Genomic DNA, 14,990 nt, shown 5'->3' on the forward strand with positions numbered 1-14,990 from the left:
GAGGCGCTACCAGGAGACAGGCCAGTACACCAGGAGACGTGGGGGAGGCCGTAGGAGGGCCTCCTTTGTGCAAGAAGGAACAGGAGGAGCACTGCCAGAGCCCTGCAAAATGACCTCCAGCAGGCCACAAATGTGCATGTGTCTGCACAAACAGTTAGAAACCGACTCCATGAGGATGGTATGAGGGCCTGACGTCCACAGATGGGGGTTGTGCTCACAGCCCAACACCGTGCAGGACGCTTGGCATTTGCCAGAGAACACCAGGATTGGCAAATTCGCCACTGGCGCCTTGTGCTCTTCACAGATGAAAGCAGGTTCACACTGAGCACATGTGACAGACGTGACAGTCTGGAGACGCCGTGGAGAGCGATCTGCTGCCTGCAACATCCTTCAGCATGACCGGTTTGTCAGTGGGTCAGTAATGGTGTGGAGTGGCATTTCTTTGGAGGGATGCACAGCCCTCCATGTGCTCACCAGAGGTAGCCTGAGTGCCATTAGGTACCGAGATGAGATCCTCAGACCCCTTGTGAGACCATGTGCTGGTGCGGTTGGCCCTGGGTTCCTCCTAATGCAGGACAATGCTAGACCTCATGTGGCTGGAGTGTGTCAGCAGTTCCTGCAAGATGAAGGCATTGAAGCTATGGACTGGCCCGCCCGTTCCCCAGACCTGACCTGAATGAATGTGTTGCACCACAGACTGTCCAGGAGTGGGCGGATGCTTTAATCCAGGTCTGGGAGGAGATCCCTCAGGAGACCATCCGCCACCTCATCAGAAGCATGCCCAGGCGTTGTAGGGAGGTCATACAGGCACGTGGAGGCCACACACAATACTGAGCCTCATTTTGACTTGTTTTAAGGACATTACATCAAAGTTGGATCAGCCTGTAGTGTGTTTTTCCACTTTAATTTTGTGTGTGGCTCCAAATCCAGGCCTCCATTGGTTAATAAATTTGATTTCCATTGATGATTTTTGTGTGATTTTGTTGTCAGCACATTCAACTTTGTACAGAACAAAGTATTCAATGAGAATATTTCATTCATTCAGATCTAGGATGTGTTATTTGAGTGTTCCCTTTATTTTATTGAGCAGTGTACAACCAGCCACAAAACAGAAGAAAGTTTTAGGCTGCCTTGTTTAATCTATTAACTTGTATAACAATACATGTGTAACTGCAATGTGTTTTGGAGAAAAAAATTGGCATTTATGTTGGTGTGACGGGCAGGGTGAGCGAAATAAAATGGAAGCGATCATGCCAAGTCTCAGGGAAAAAGTATGGTTTAATGAAGAAAGTGTGCAAACCAAAAACCCGTGACTTGGATCCAAATTAAGGATATAATAACCAGCGGTCAACTGGTACAAAGACAAGACATATATAGACGAACAAACGACCCCCAGGTGGGACGAATCACGGGCTCCGCCCACCTGAGGGACGCACACAACGCAACGATTACAGGACAGCTGCCGCTGTAGACGGGGGCGACCAGTAGGGGGCCTGCCGTACCGTGACAGTGGGGTTAAAAAAAAAAAAAAAAAAAAAAAAAAAAAAAGAAGCCACGACTTTATAATAAAACACAAAAACAAAAAAGCTTTTTGAAAACAACAACAAAATACAACTACAAAAACATTGAATTAACCTTAAGGCCCATTAGATCAGCACAATTACAAAGAAACGTTTCCATGTCCTCCTGGAGTTCAAAAGTAAAGGTAAATGGATCCCTTGACTCCTCACATCCATTCTCAAGCTCACTCAAAGCCTCAAGAGCATTCTGTTGATCCTCAGCACTCATTTTCATCACAGCAGGCTCAGTCACCTTCCCAGCAAAGAGTTCTGTGTGGCTGTGAATCCAACACAAAGCTCTTTTGAGGTCCCTCATGATGCGTTGTTGCTATATGAAATAAAGAAAATCCCCAAAAGCAATACGTTAAAAAGAATATTTGGTAGGTGACTTTTATATACTTTTATATTCAATATGTCAAATAAAACATAACTTACATTGCTGTTATTTTTTGCAGTGCTGTCACTTTCAGCTAGTCCATCTGACTGAAGTGGACCAACAGTGGACCTTGGCACCCTGAAGAGAGGCTCCAAGTTCCCCTTTAGTAAAAGAGGGGCTTCTTCTGCCCAGTAGGCAAACCTCTGTCCATGTCTTGGAGTAAAATTAACATCATTTTTGTAGAGGCGCTTCGTTTCTTTCACCAGTTTCTTGTGCCACCTTTGCCTCTGAGTAACAACCAGTATTGAAAGACGCGAGTGAGATAGAATCCTCTTTAAATGTTTACTTATAAACATCAGACATTACATTGAACTCAACATGACTCGGTCCAAAAACTGTGTTGCTTCCAAAAACTCCAACTGACGTCTGTCCGTCCTAACTTAAGCAGGAAACAAAAAGGGTTACTGACGGAAGCTGAAAGTACAGAAATTTCTTCAAACTTATACATTACTAATTTCTGTTTTCATTTTAGAGAATGCAACAATTATGGATTATTATTATTAATTATCTTCATCATATTTTAACCTCTTTAACTAAATTATTTTATACAATAAATTAACCCTTAACTGGCTCTTACATTACCCGGCCCCTAATTGGTTAGGCAGGAGGACTAAGCTATTACAAACTTAAACATTAAGAGCCTACTACCTATACTTCAAATGTTCATGAAGACCAACTTGTCTTCCTTTGTTAGTCGTCTACATCACTTCTTTCAACAGACACAGTTTATTTACAGGCCTTTCCAAAGTGTTGGTCCTTGTCTTCAATTTCACTCTCCGCACCATTCCACTGGAGTCTGGCATTGTTTCAACTACCTTCCCCATGACCCAGGAGTTGCGAGGGGAAGAACTATCCACTAATAGCACGACATCTCCCATCATGAAGTTTCTTCTAGGTTTCAGCCATTTCTGGCGCTCCTGAAGAAGGGGTAGGTATTCTCGTGTCCATCTAGACCAGAATAAATCTGCAAGATATTGGACTTGCTTCCATCTTCTTCTTGCATACATGTCATCTTTGCAGAAGGTGCCTGGAGGCATGATTGGCTGGGACTTCAGAAGCAATAAGTGATTGGGGGTTAAAGGCTCGATGTCGTTTGCATCATCCGAGACACTCGTCAGTGGCCTTCCATTGATGATGCTTTCGACTTCACACATTATTGTATGAAGACAGTCATCGTTCATTGCTTGCTCCTTCACCAGGGAATTAAGGATCCTTCGCGCACTGCGGATTTGTCTTTCCCAAACCCCGCCTTGATGGGAGGCGGCTGGGCTGTTGAATATCCACTTTATTCCCTTTGGATGAAAGGCTCTTTCAATTTTGTCATTATCCAACTGTTGAATGGCTCCCCTTAACTCTCTTTCAGCTGCCACAAAATTTGTCCCATTGTCTGACCTCAGGGTGTTGACTTGACCCCTCCTACATACAAACCGGCGTATTGCATTAATGCAGGAGTCCGTGTCAAGGCTGTCAGCAACTTCAATGTGCACGGCTCGGAGAGAGAGACAAGTGAACATCACCCCGTATCTCTTAACAGTACTCCGTCCCCGTTTAACTTCAAACGGGCCAAAGTAATCAACGCCGGTGTTCGTGAAAGGTGGTTGGTCCGGGAGGAGGCGATCTTCGGGTAAGTCCGCCATCATTTGCTCACCAGCCTTTCCCGTCATCCTACGGCAGACTGTGCATTTGTTAATGATCTTCCTGATTGCGTTATTGGCTTGTGGAATCCAATATCTGCATCTCAGTTGTGCCAACACATAACTGCGTCCACAGTGTCCTGTTCTTTGATGTATGTCTCTCAAGATCAAGGTGGCAACTTTGCTGTGTTTAGAAAGAATTGCTGGATGTTTAGCATTTTCTGGCATAGCGGACTTGTTAAGTCTTCCGCCAACCCTCAAGGTGCCATCTTGGAGAGTCGGATCCAGTCTAAACAGCGCACTACTGCGACTGAGATTGTTGCCTTTCTGCAGAACTTTGATTTCCTCTCCAAAATGCTGTCTTTGGCTGAACCGTATTATTTCCGCTTCAGCTGTGTCCAAGTCCTCCAAGGTAAGCGATTTATTTCCTGATGTAGCTTTAAATTTCTTCATATGCCGTTCTAGCTCTAATCGTCGCTTTCCAGTGTCTTTTTCAGTTTGATCGATTGCTCTTGATGCCTCTTTACTTTCTTCCTTCCATTTCCACAGAGCATCCTTTATTTTTACAATCCAAGCCACTGATCGTTTAAGCTTATTCCAATCTGAATAATAGCCGATCAGCTGGCTCATTGGTTCTGTACTTTCTTCTACTTTGACTGTATTAACAGTGACTGAGTTCTTGACCTCTGGGTCTTCGTCCAGGCTTTCCTTCCACAGCACAGGCTGTTCCGGCCAATCGTTCTCGTTCGGCAGAAACTTTGGTCCACTCATCCACGTTCCTCCTTGCACCAAGCTTTTCGCTTTCAGGCCTCTGCTGGCTTGATCTGCAGGATTTTCGTCTGTTCTGACGTACTTCCATTGAGATTGCTTGGTTGCTTCTCGGATCAAGGAAATTCTGTTCGCAACAAACGTTTTGAAACGAGCAGCTTCACTGAAGACGTATCTGAGCACCGTTGTGCTGTCTGTCCAGAAGACAGATTGTTGCAGTGGAACTTGAAGTTCTTGATGTAACATCTTGTCGACCTTCACCGCGATAACTGCTGCTGTCAGCTCAAGTCTAGGGATCGTGACACGTTTGAGAGGAGCCACTCTTGATTTCCCCATAAGGAAAGCACAGTGTTTCTCGCCTTGCTCATTTTCTAGCAGTAGATAAGACACAGTGCCATATGCATACTCTGAGGCATCTGAAAAATGATGCAACTGCGCCGCAGTAGAGCATCCAAACTTGGTGGGTTTTAAGCACCTACTCACGTGGAAGTTGGTGAGGTGAGTAACATCTTTCACCCATCTCCTCCAATCTTCAGCATGCCTTTCACCAATGTTCTCATCCCAACCAAGTTGTTCTTTACAGAGCTCTTTCAACAAAAGTTTAGCAGGCAAGATGACTGGGGCCAAAAACCCAAGGGGGTCATAGATGGAATTAATGACTGACAATATGCCTCTTCTTGTCATCGGTTTGTCTTGCAGTTTCATGCTGTATGTGAAAGTATCCATTTCTGTGTCCCACTGAACACCGAGTGTTCTCTCCACTGGCAGAGCGTCGTGTCGTAAGTCCAGGTCTTTCATTTTACTGGCTCTGTGTTCCTCAGGGATTGACAGTAACACCTTTCTGCTATTGCTCATCCACTTTGTTAAGGTGAACCCTCCACTGTTGCACAAGGCTCTAAGATCATTGACTAAGGTAATTGCGTCTTCATCTGTAGCTACGCTTTTCAGACAATCATCCACGTAGAAATTATTCAGGACTGTCTGAACCGCACATGGAGAAGTAACACTTCTGTGATCCTCTGCTGTTCTTCTGAGTGCGTAAGAAGCTACACTTGGTGAAGAGTTGGCTCCGAAGAGGTGCACGGTCATCCGGAACTCCGCCATGGGCTCATCCAACCTGCCGTTGGGCCACCAAAGAAAACGAAGTAGATCCGCATCATGTTCCGGCACCCTAACTTGGTAGAACATTGACTCAATGTCTGCCATTACTGCCACTGACTCCTCACGAAATCTCAGAAGAACTCCGACTAATGTGCTGGTCAAGTCAGGCCCCTGGAGCAGTTCGCTATTTAGACACCTACCCTGGAATGAGGACGTGCAGTCAAATACCACCCGCAACTTCTGTTTTTTTGGGTGATAGACGCCATGGTGTGGTATATAAAACACCCTTTTGTCATCTCTGTTCAGTTGGTGTGTAGGAACCTGGACAGCATAGCCCTTACCAATGATGGTTTCCATGAATCCCTTGTAGTCTTCAAAGAATTCAGCATTCCTCTTAAACTTCCTAAGCAAAAACGCTATACGTTGTTCCGCCACACAACGGTTATTAGGCATTTGGAGCTTCTCATTCCTGAATGGCAATCCAATGATATAATGTCCATTCTCTAAAATTGACGTCTTCTCCACACACCGCATAAATATTTTGTCTTCTTGAGACATCTCTTTCTTGTCGTCATAGCTGCGCTCTGGAAAATCAGCATTATACTGTTGGACCAATAACCTCTCAATCTCCATCAAAGAGATTTTGTTGACTGAGAAAGGTCGCGGTTCATTCTCTGTTTCATTCAGGTCTTTCCTTATAGGCCCGTTCACAACCCAGCCAATGGCCGTCTTCACAGCATAGGGACCTCCAGCCTGACCATTAATGATGCGCCAGGGTTCTAATGCTCTTGAACAATTTGCTCCAATAAGTAGTCCCACTTCAGCATCTATCTCTGGCAAGCTCACTTCGTGGAGGTATGGCCACTTCTGAACATCCTTCTGTTTGGGTATATTCCCGGCATGAACAGGTATGCTGCTGTGAGTAAACACCTTGGGTAACTCAATGAACATGTTGCTTTCCAACCCACACACTTCCAGGTCAGATATCACAAAACTGTTCACGAGCTTTCGTTCACCTGGTTCATCTTGGCCCATGGTGCTTAGAAGTATTCTTGTGGGCTTCCCTTTCACGTTCAATTTCCTTTGCAGGTCTTCCGTGCAGAAGGTTGCTGTGCTTCCCGGGTCCAGAAAAGCATACGTTTTTATATGTTTGTCGCTATTCTTTGACTTGATTTTTATTGGTACTATTGACAGCACACAATCAGCTTCTCCGGCCCCCGTAAAGCCACAGGACTCTTGTGAGATGGGAGCTTCTGCGCAGGGCACCTCTTTAATTTGAGCACCATCTTTCTTTACTGGGACGGAGACAGAACCTTCATCCTTAACTTTGTGCAGAATATCAGGGTGCTTTAATGCACATTCCTTGCACTCTAATTTTCTTTTGCAGAATGTGCTGAGATGGCCAGGAACCAAGCATCCAAAACATAGGCCCTTTGATTTCAGAAAGTCTAGTCGTTCTTTATGTGGCCGACCTTTGATCATACTGCATGAAGCAAGGGTGTGAGACTGCTGGCAGTACAAACATGGTTTATCAAAGGCATTCACTGTTGTACTCGTGTTAGCAGGCTTGATATGTATTTTTTGGGACATTTTGCTTTCAGCAGCAACATTAGTTGCGAAGCTGCTTCCACGCACCTCTTTCCTTGCTGGCCTGTTTTCCCTTTGGTCCATCTTTCCAGGCGCGGTTGTGCGGCTGTCTGAGATATTACCGAAGAGGGGGTCCATAGCTATCTTAGCTTGGCGATCTACGAAGTTCACCAAATCAGCAAACCTTGCTCTCCTTCCTCTTCGCTCTTTAAGTTCGAAAGCTTCAGCACGCCAACGTTCTTTCATTTTGTACGGCAGTTTGGATATTACTGTCCGTAGATTGGTTGGATTGTCCATCTCTTCTAAAAATTCAATGTCCTCCATAGTGTTACAACATCCAATCAAAAACATTGCGTAGGCATTCAACGCTGTCCTGTCGTCCGACTTCACTTGTGGCCATTTGAGCGCTTTATCAATGTATGCACTGGCTATGCGAAGCTCATCCCCATAATGCTTATGAAGTAGCTGTTTTGCCTCGTGATAGCCTTTGCTAGGTGTCATGTGAACGCAGCTGCGTACCAGTTCTTGAGGTTCGCCATCCGTGTACTGTTCCAAGAAGTATAACTTATCCTGATCGTTGTCAGTCTTCTGCTCAATTGCATGCTCAAACGCCCTTATGAAGGATTTGTACTGGAGCGCGTCACCCTTGAACACAGGAATGTCCTTTTTCGGTAGCTGTGAAAGCTGTTGTTGTTTTACAAGTAGCTCGGTAATTACATTCTGTTTTTGTATGACTGTAAAGATGTCATCACCTCTGCTCGTTTGAGCTCTAGGACTCTGATTGGAAGCTGGCTGTGGCTGCTGTGGTATTCTGGAGTGCTGCACTTGCGTTGGTACATGAACATTCACATGAGCTTGCTGCTGTAGCATCATGGCATCTCTTTCCTTATTCATTTTCCCGCTTAGTGATTTCCACGCTGACGAATGGCAACTGGAACCATCTTCGGACCTCTCATATTCTCTAAGCACTTTTAATTTTGCTTGGCTTTCAGCTAATGCAGTCTCCAGCTCTAGCTCTTCCTTTTCAGCTTTAATTCTAGCTGCTTCGAATTCAAGCTCCTGTCTTTTCCTTAACGCTGCTGCACGTTCCAGCAGAGCTGCGTGTTCTGCTTCTTGTCTAGCACGTGTGGACGATACACATGATGTTCCACTTACACGAGACCCACGCAGGTGATCCTTTACAGCTCTGCAGACCCTTACCTGTGAAACACTGTCACTCGGTAGAATGGCATCTTGTTGTTCATCTATCACATGCTGCTCTTCCAGTTGCATGCTTTCCTTCATTGTGTATTCATGCTCATCTGCAATCCATCTTTTAGTTATTTTCATAAAGTCTTTGATAACTTCCATTTTTGGTACAAACCAATTATCCTGGTCAAGCATTTTTTCATCTTCAGACAACAGATTGCCAACTTCGTTGTTGAGACTATTGAACTCATTTAGAGATTGTGCAAATTCACTTTCCATCATATCTTTAACATTTTCTAAATTTTTTGCACTCATCAGTGCCTCTATCTCTTTCATTCGGCTAGTTAGAGTTCCCAAAGTTCGTCTCCTCAATGCTATGAACCTTTGTAATCTTTCCTCTATACCCTTCTCAGTTAGCTTGCGTGGTCTTCCCTGCTCCACTCTGTCTTTGCCACGTCCGTTTTTATTTTCATCGGCCATCTTACAATTCGTGGAGCTAATGCTCACGTTGCGCGCACAAGGGTTTTAAAACACTTCTCAGTTGTCTTTCTTAACGAGCCGAGTGCACACAACCTTTCCAAATCGCAAAACTCCACCTTGACCGAATCCAATCCTGTTATTCACGAGCGTTCTTACAGGGAAGAGATCCAACGCGCTAGCTCTTTTAACTTTGGTTAGCCCCCTTTTGTTTTTGTTTTTTTTTTTTTTTTACTTTCGTTTTCGTCCGAACTCGTGGACCATCTTAGAATCCATACAACGTACTTTCTTCACAAAGCTTAGAGGTAAAGAGGAATTTTCGATACCTTTTCCTGGAGAATGCTTCAGAGGATAACCCGTTTCACGGATTCTCTGGGCGAGCTCCGAACTGCGCTATCCAGGTTAATTCAGCGAGGCTACGAGTTAGCTAGTTTTTGGACTAATGTAGAGGCGCTTCGTTTCTTTCACCAGTTTCTTGTGCCACCTTTGCCTCTGAGTAACAACCAGTATTGAAAGACGCGAGTGAGATAGAATCCTCTTTAAATGTTTACTTATAAACATCAGACATTACATTGAACTCAACATGACTCGGTCCAAAAACTGTGTTGCTTCCAAAAACTCCAACTGACGTCTGTCCGTCCTAACTTAAGCAGGAAACAAAAAGGGTTACTGACGGAAGCTGAAAGTACAGAAATTTCTTCAAACTTATACATTACTAATTTCTGTTTTCATTTTAGAGAATGCAACAATTATGGATTATTATTATTAATTATCTTCATCATATTTTAACCTCTTTAACTAAATTATTTTATACAATAAATTAACCCTTAACTGGCTCTTACAATTTTAAACAACCAAAAATTTACATAAATAAAAACTTACATAAATACTAAAAACATTACCACTATTGTAATTCATACCCCTCTATGGAAAATCTCTCCATTAGCTGAACACACCACCATCAACGGATTAGTAGCATATCACTCTTTAACCAAAAACATGGCAACAGTCAAATTTATTAGTAGTTTGATTACCGAGTTGGGTAAATGTGCTTAGACTTACCTCTGTGAAGGTACATGGGGCAGAGGTGCAGAGGCACAGTGCATACTAATATACATTAAAAAACCCAATAAATTTACAGTAATGGTAAACAGTAACTTTAATACATGAAAGTGTAGAAAAATTACACATTTTTACCATCAACATAAAGATGCCACAGGAATCTGGTCCAGTCTGTCGTGGAAAGTTCTGGAGAAATGGATGTCGCTTTTATATGAGTTAGTTAAAGCTACAGCTGCAGCATTAAGTAATAAAATAGATGAAATAAGAAATGTGTAACCACATGATTTCCACAGTTATACACATTAAAACTTACTTTAATGTCTTTTCCTGTTTTCTCAGTCCAGGGGTTAGGATCAATTAAGCTTGCAATTGTTCTGGCAATACAGAAAAAAACACAATCATTTTATCTGTAAATAAATGATCATTGTGGAAGCCTAAGAACGAGGCTTTGCATGAATGCTGTAGCGTTTGAACAAGGCTGTGCTCGAAACCTAATGCCTGAGAACAAGGCTGCACATAAACCTAGAGCCTAAGAACAAGGCTCTGTCTGAAATCTGTTTCCTAAGAATGAGGCTCTGCTTGAAACGCGGAACAAGAACCACCTAAAACTTGGAGCCTGAGAACGAGGCTCTCGCAAAACCTTAGACACACGAACAAGTTTGTCTCCAAAACAGTGTTTTTTCACTGCATAGCTGTTGAGCTACTAGCTTCTCGCTAACTGGCAATTTCTGTAAGATGCTTTTAAATATTGGTTAATTAATGTTTAAATTTTTTTCCCCACCTGACCCCCCCCACCCCCCTCTCTCCTTTAATGTCACTTTTTGGGCAAAAATATGAAAAACATTGCCTTAGGACAAAGTCAAAACAGTTATTCTTAATTTCAACCTAAATACTGTTTTGTAGACATCATCTCCAAAGCCATTTGGACGAAGAGAATCAAGAAAAAAAATTTCCCTCTGTGGTACTAATATCACCTGAAATTCATATTTCCAAAATAAATATAAAACAATAAACCAACTTCCAACGAAAGCTAAAATCAATGTTTCAAAACTGCACTCAACACAGAGTAAATAGTGATCTGCTTGATCCTGCTGCCTACTCCAGGAAGGAAAAAGAATGGCATCTTTTGACCTGATGCTTTCCTGGTAGTAAAGGGAACGTACAAACATTGGCACGGTCAGATGCAACACTGCATACACATCTTATCCTAAAAATAGCTCTCATTAGTAGTAAAAGAAATACCGCAACTAAACCTACCAGCAAACTGAGCTGTGGGTCTGCATGTTTGTCTTTCCATGTAGCAACAACGTAGAGGTCCGAAATATAAACATCTTTTCCCTATACAGTACAAAGATTACAAATATGTCCAAATGCAAAATAAAGAGATATTTAGGGAGCCTCAGTATTAAAAATAGGACAAGCAGTTACGTGTTTCCGTGCTGCTTCTTCCACAATCCTAAGGCATGCATTTCCAATCTGGAAATTATCACAGACAACAGTTTTGATGATACAAGTCATGTGTATAGGATAAATTTATAATGTAATACACCAAGATGTGTCACATTTAAAATGCTCACATTTGACTCCATGCACCGACTCAACCCCAGGCTCCAAAAGTCCTCACGTGTCAGACAGGTAACACCATCCTTCACGATCAGTTCATTTGATGGACGGTTAATATCCAGGACATAGTGAAGCTAAATATCAAGATCAACAACTGTAAGTCATCAACATGACAATAAAATGTAACACTGCAGAATGGACACACTGCTAACCAGCTCATCTTGAAGAGGGTTCAGGTCTTTCTCCCAATGCAGACCCGAGAGAGCATATGGGTGTTCCACCTGCCATTCCAGCTGAGTATAGCAATGGTCCCGCAAATATGTCCTCTCAGTCGGTACATCTGATAGTACGAAAAGTGACACTGTGTATCCATGTTGCCTCATGCAAGATAATCAGTCAATGGAATGTTTCTGTATTTAATAATGTCTTAACTCTCATCTTGTTTTGTAATATACACGATTCATATTTTTTCCATAAAATTTTCATTTTTGTATTTCTAACACTTACTTGTTAATCTGTTATATGGTCGAAGTCTAGATATGTTGACCTTCTGGACTGAAGAGACACCCTTTTGCAGAGTGGCTACACCTTTTGATGAAACGTCCAACACAGTATATGGTCCTTGGTGCAGACTTCCAAGACTGTCTCCAGTGTGGCGCTTCTTAGAGTCGTGGGAAATAAGAACCTCGTCCCCAGTGTTGGCTGCAAATACCTTGGCAGACTTTTGCTTCCGGTCTCCAAATGTCTTTTGCTGCTTCCTCTATATTGCTAAGGACCTACAAAAATAATCACTCATAAAACAACACATGTACAACAGTAACAAAGATTATGGTAAAGTTTTCATGCAAACCTTTTCATTAAGGATCTTCATTTCTGTAACTTTCCCATTAATGTCATCTTCTGGGTCAGCAACCTCAAAGTCATCTCCCATAGGAGAGGCATTGATGACTTCAGGCAGACGAGGGTGCCGGTGAAACATCAGAAAATAGGGGCTGTACCTGGTAGAGCTCTGGAAATAAAATTGCAATAAAAAAAAGAAAAAAAAAACACAAAAAAGTTTACACTGTTATTTGCTATAATAATTAACTTTTAATTCACAGACTTATAATCATTCCATCCTTTTAGGTTGATATTATATACATCATTTTATGTATGCAAACCTGCTTGGCAGTGTTGATGCCATATACCACAGCTGGTAGGTGAATGTCCCAGTCATTGTGATTCTCATTTACATATTTTCTCAGAGCACGTTTGATGTTTTGGTTTGTCCGTTCATCCTGTACATATTAATCTGTGAGTAAATACTGTAGCAACAATACATAAAAAGCACACAAATATAGTACAAGTTACCTGGCCATTGGTCTGAGGATGATAGGCACTGGACACAGCGTGTTTAATATTCATCATTGTGAAATATTTGGTCATTGAGCTGTGGACAAATTAGATTTAATATATTTTCAGATTTAAACATTGCACTGCATGTAAAGCAAAGACAATATAGGTAAAGGAAAACAATTTATATTTAAAGTGTGACACCTTACCCCATTGACAAACTCTTTGCCTTGGTCTGTGATAATTTTCCTGGGCATACCAAACATGTACAACTTGTTAATCATCACCAAGGACACCTCACTCACTGTTTTTGATTGCAGAGGCTCAGCAATAACCCATTTTGTATATAGGTCAGTCATGGTCAAAGCATAAATGTTGCCATGTGCAGTTTTGGGTAGTGGTCCAATTAAATCCAAGCCAAGTACCTCCCAGGCTTCCTTCACCTATACAAATATGAGTTTTTAGCCTATTTAAATAATTGTAAAACCTTGACTGCAATGATGTTGTAAACAGCACCTTAATAGAATGTAAAACAGGGACAACAGTTTTGATGGGATCATTCATCTGGCAGCGATGGCAACATTTGACCTAAAAACAAAATGCAGAACAAGTGGTTTTTAAAATGCATCTTTAATAAGGGAGTGCAATATAATCAAAATATTGCAATAGTCCTATGATCTATTGATTACTAAAACAAAAATTAACCTTTTTTGCTTACTGAGCAAATACCTCTTATGTAATGATCAGCAGTTACACTTAATTTACGTACTAACTGTAACGTGGCTCGCGCCACGGAGCGAGGAGACGGACACAAATGCAGAGATGAGCGAGATTTAATACAGGGAATACCAAAACCAGAGTCGATAGAACAGGCAGGGGTCATAACGTGCAAGCAGTCCGAACAAGAACAAGAAACAGGCATGACGAGACGAGAACAGGGAAGACTCACGGACCAGTCAGGAACAAACAGACGACGGGAAACACAGGGCTTGAAAAACAATGAACGTGAAAGCACAAACCGACTGATAGAACAAAACCACGGATGACTCGACTGGGGGAATGACGGGACTTAAATACATAGAACTGAAACAAGGAACAGGTGATAACTGACACGGGGGCGTGGTAACAAACGAGGAATCACGGAGACAACGAGCAGAGCGGGATAAACAGGCACGGGACACAGACACAAGGGAACCCGGAGTGACAGCTAGGAGAGGGGGCGTAGCCATACGTGACACTAACAATGTTCACTAAATGTTCACAGAGAACTTAATACAGATAGAAAACTGTTTGCCAAATTGAAACACTTGGATTGCAAGTGTAAGTACTAAAACATAATAGCTGCAATACATTACCCAATCAGTGACATCTTTATTTAGCGTAGACCAGTAATAGCCAGCAATGACCGTTTCTGGTACCCCTGACGCCATTATGGTTTCCAGTACCAGGGTTATTGTGGCACTCCATCACAACATATCTTTTCTCGTCCTCCGACAGCACGACCAAGCGCATGTAACGCCTGCTCGGGCCTGTGTAGAAAAGTCTGTTCTCTGTAGAAAAAAATTAAGTAACGAACACATTTCTGTTTAAATAAAAAAAATTTGCGGTTAGAACTATGTATAAAGGTTCATTTGTGGAAAACAAGTATAGGTAACTTAAACCTGCCTTTAAGCATGAAGCTGGAAGCTGCTAACCGTATTCTTACCCGGTCTCTGCTTCCCACGGTGGAAGCAAACTCACCTTTCAGGAAATAATCCTGCAAAACCAAATAGCAAACATATTTAATAACTGATTAGCCTGCACGGATAAATAACTGTATTAACTATTTTACCTGAACGGCACGATAAAATTCGAATGTTTTCATTGTCGCAGATAACAAAAGACAACCACGACCACCTAGCCAACTACTTTCCAACACTCTCAAAGAAGAGCGTCGTAAAACGGAAAGGGCGGGATAAATTGTATGACGTACAATTCCGCGCATGCGCAGTCAAAATTGGGTTTCCGGTTTGGATTGGGTAGCGACAGAGCGTACTGCGCTGTAATCTACAAATGAAAATTTGGATAATAAGATTTCAATGACAAGATTATAGCAACTAAAGCAACCTAAACCAGTTTCTTTTCTCCTGCGTGGCTCCCTCTGATATGCTCACTTTTAAACGTGATACAAATTTTGCTATTTGCACATACTTGAGCAAAATCTATTCACCTTCATTCGATTCAGATATGAGTGCTTAATTTGTAAATCAAACAATGCCGGAACGCAAAAAGCGGCATGAGACA

General features: G+C 42.3%; 1 protein-coding gene across 2 annotated transcripts; it reads right to left on the bottom strand.

Moving 5' to 3' along the window:
* Positions 1–1,534: 1,534 nt before the first annotated feature.
* LOC143482069 (uncharacterized) lies at positions 1,535–14,243 on the bottom strand. 2 transcript variants are annotated; one of them, XM_076980326.1, is made up of 16 exons: positions 14,063–14,243; positions 13,224–13,295; positions 12,917–13,150; positions 12,726–12,804; positions 12,536–12,652; positions 12,226–12,384; positions 11,883–12,151; positions 11,588–11,715; positions 11,390–11,509; positions 11,241–11,288; positions 11,070–11,150; positions 10,126–10,186; positions 9,948–9,998; positions 2,644–9,857; positions 1,995–2,370; positions 1,535–1,887 (listed from the first exon to the last, which is right to left on the bottom strand). In XM_076980326.1, exon 14 carries the CDS (start codon positions 8,751–8,753, stop codon positions 2,694–2,696), a length of 6,060 nt encoding a protein of 2,019 aa, XP_076836441.1. In that variant the 5' UTR covers positions 8,754–9,857; positions 9,948–9,998; positions 10,126–10,186; positions 11,070–11,150; positions 11,241–11,288; positions 11,390–11,509; positions 11,588–11,715; positions 11,883–12,151; positions 12,226–12,384; positions 12,536–12,652; positions 12,726–12,804; positions 12,917–13,150; positions 13,224–13,295; positions 14,063–14,243; the 3' UTR covers positions 1,535–1,887; positions 1,995–2,370; positions 2,644–2,693. The 2 variants fall into 2 exon arrangements, with proteins under 2 accessions (XP_076836441.1, XP_076836442.1); XM_076980327.1 differs by lacking the exons at positions 11,241–11,288; positions 11,390–11,509; positions 11,588–11,715; ... (5 more) ...; positions 13,224–13,295; positions 14,063–14,243 and having other exon boundaries at positions 1,536–1,887; positions 1,995–9,857; positions 11,070–11,228.
* Between the last annotated feature and the right edge of the window lie 747 nt (positions 14,244–14,990).

The sequence above is a fragment of the Brachyhypopomus gauderio genome, chromosome 18 (assembly GCF_052324685.1).
Source record: "Brachyhypopomus gauderio isolate BG-103 chromosome 18, BGAUD_0.2, whole genome shotgun sequence".
Classification (NCBI taxonomy): Eukaryota; Metazoa; Chordata; class Actinopteri; order Gymnotiformes; family Hypopomidae; genus Brachyhypopomus; species Brachyhypopomus gauderio.

Excerpts from the sequence above, each read along its gene's own strand:
- LOC143482069 (XM_076980326.1), bottom strand. The coding sequence starts at position 8,753 with ATGGCCGATGAAAATAAAAACGGACGTGGCAAAGACAGAGTGGAGCAG.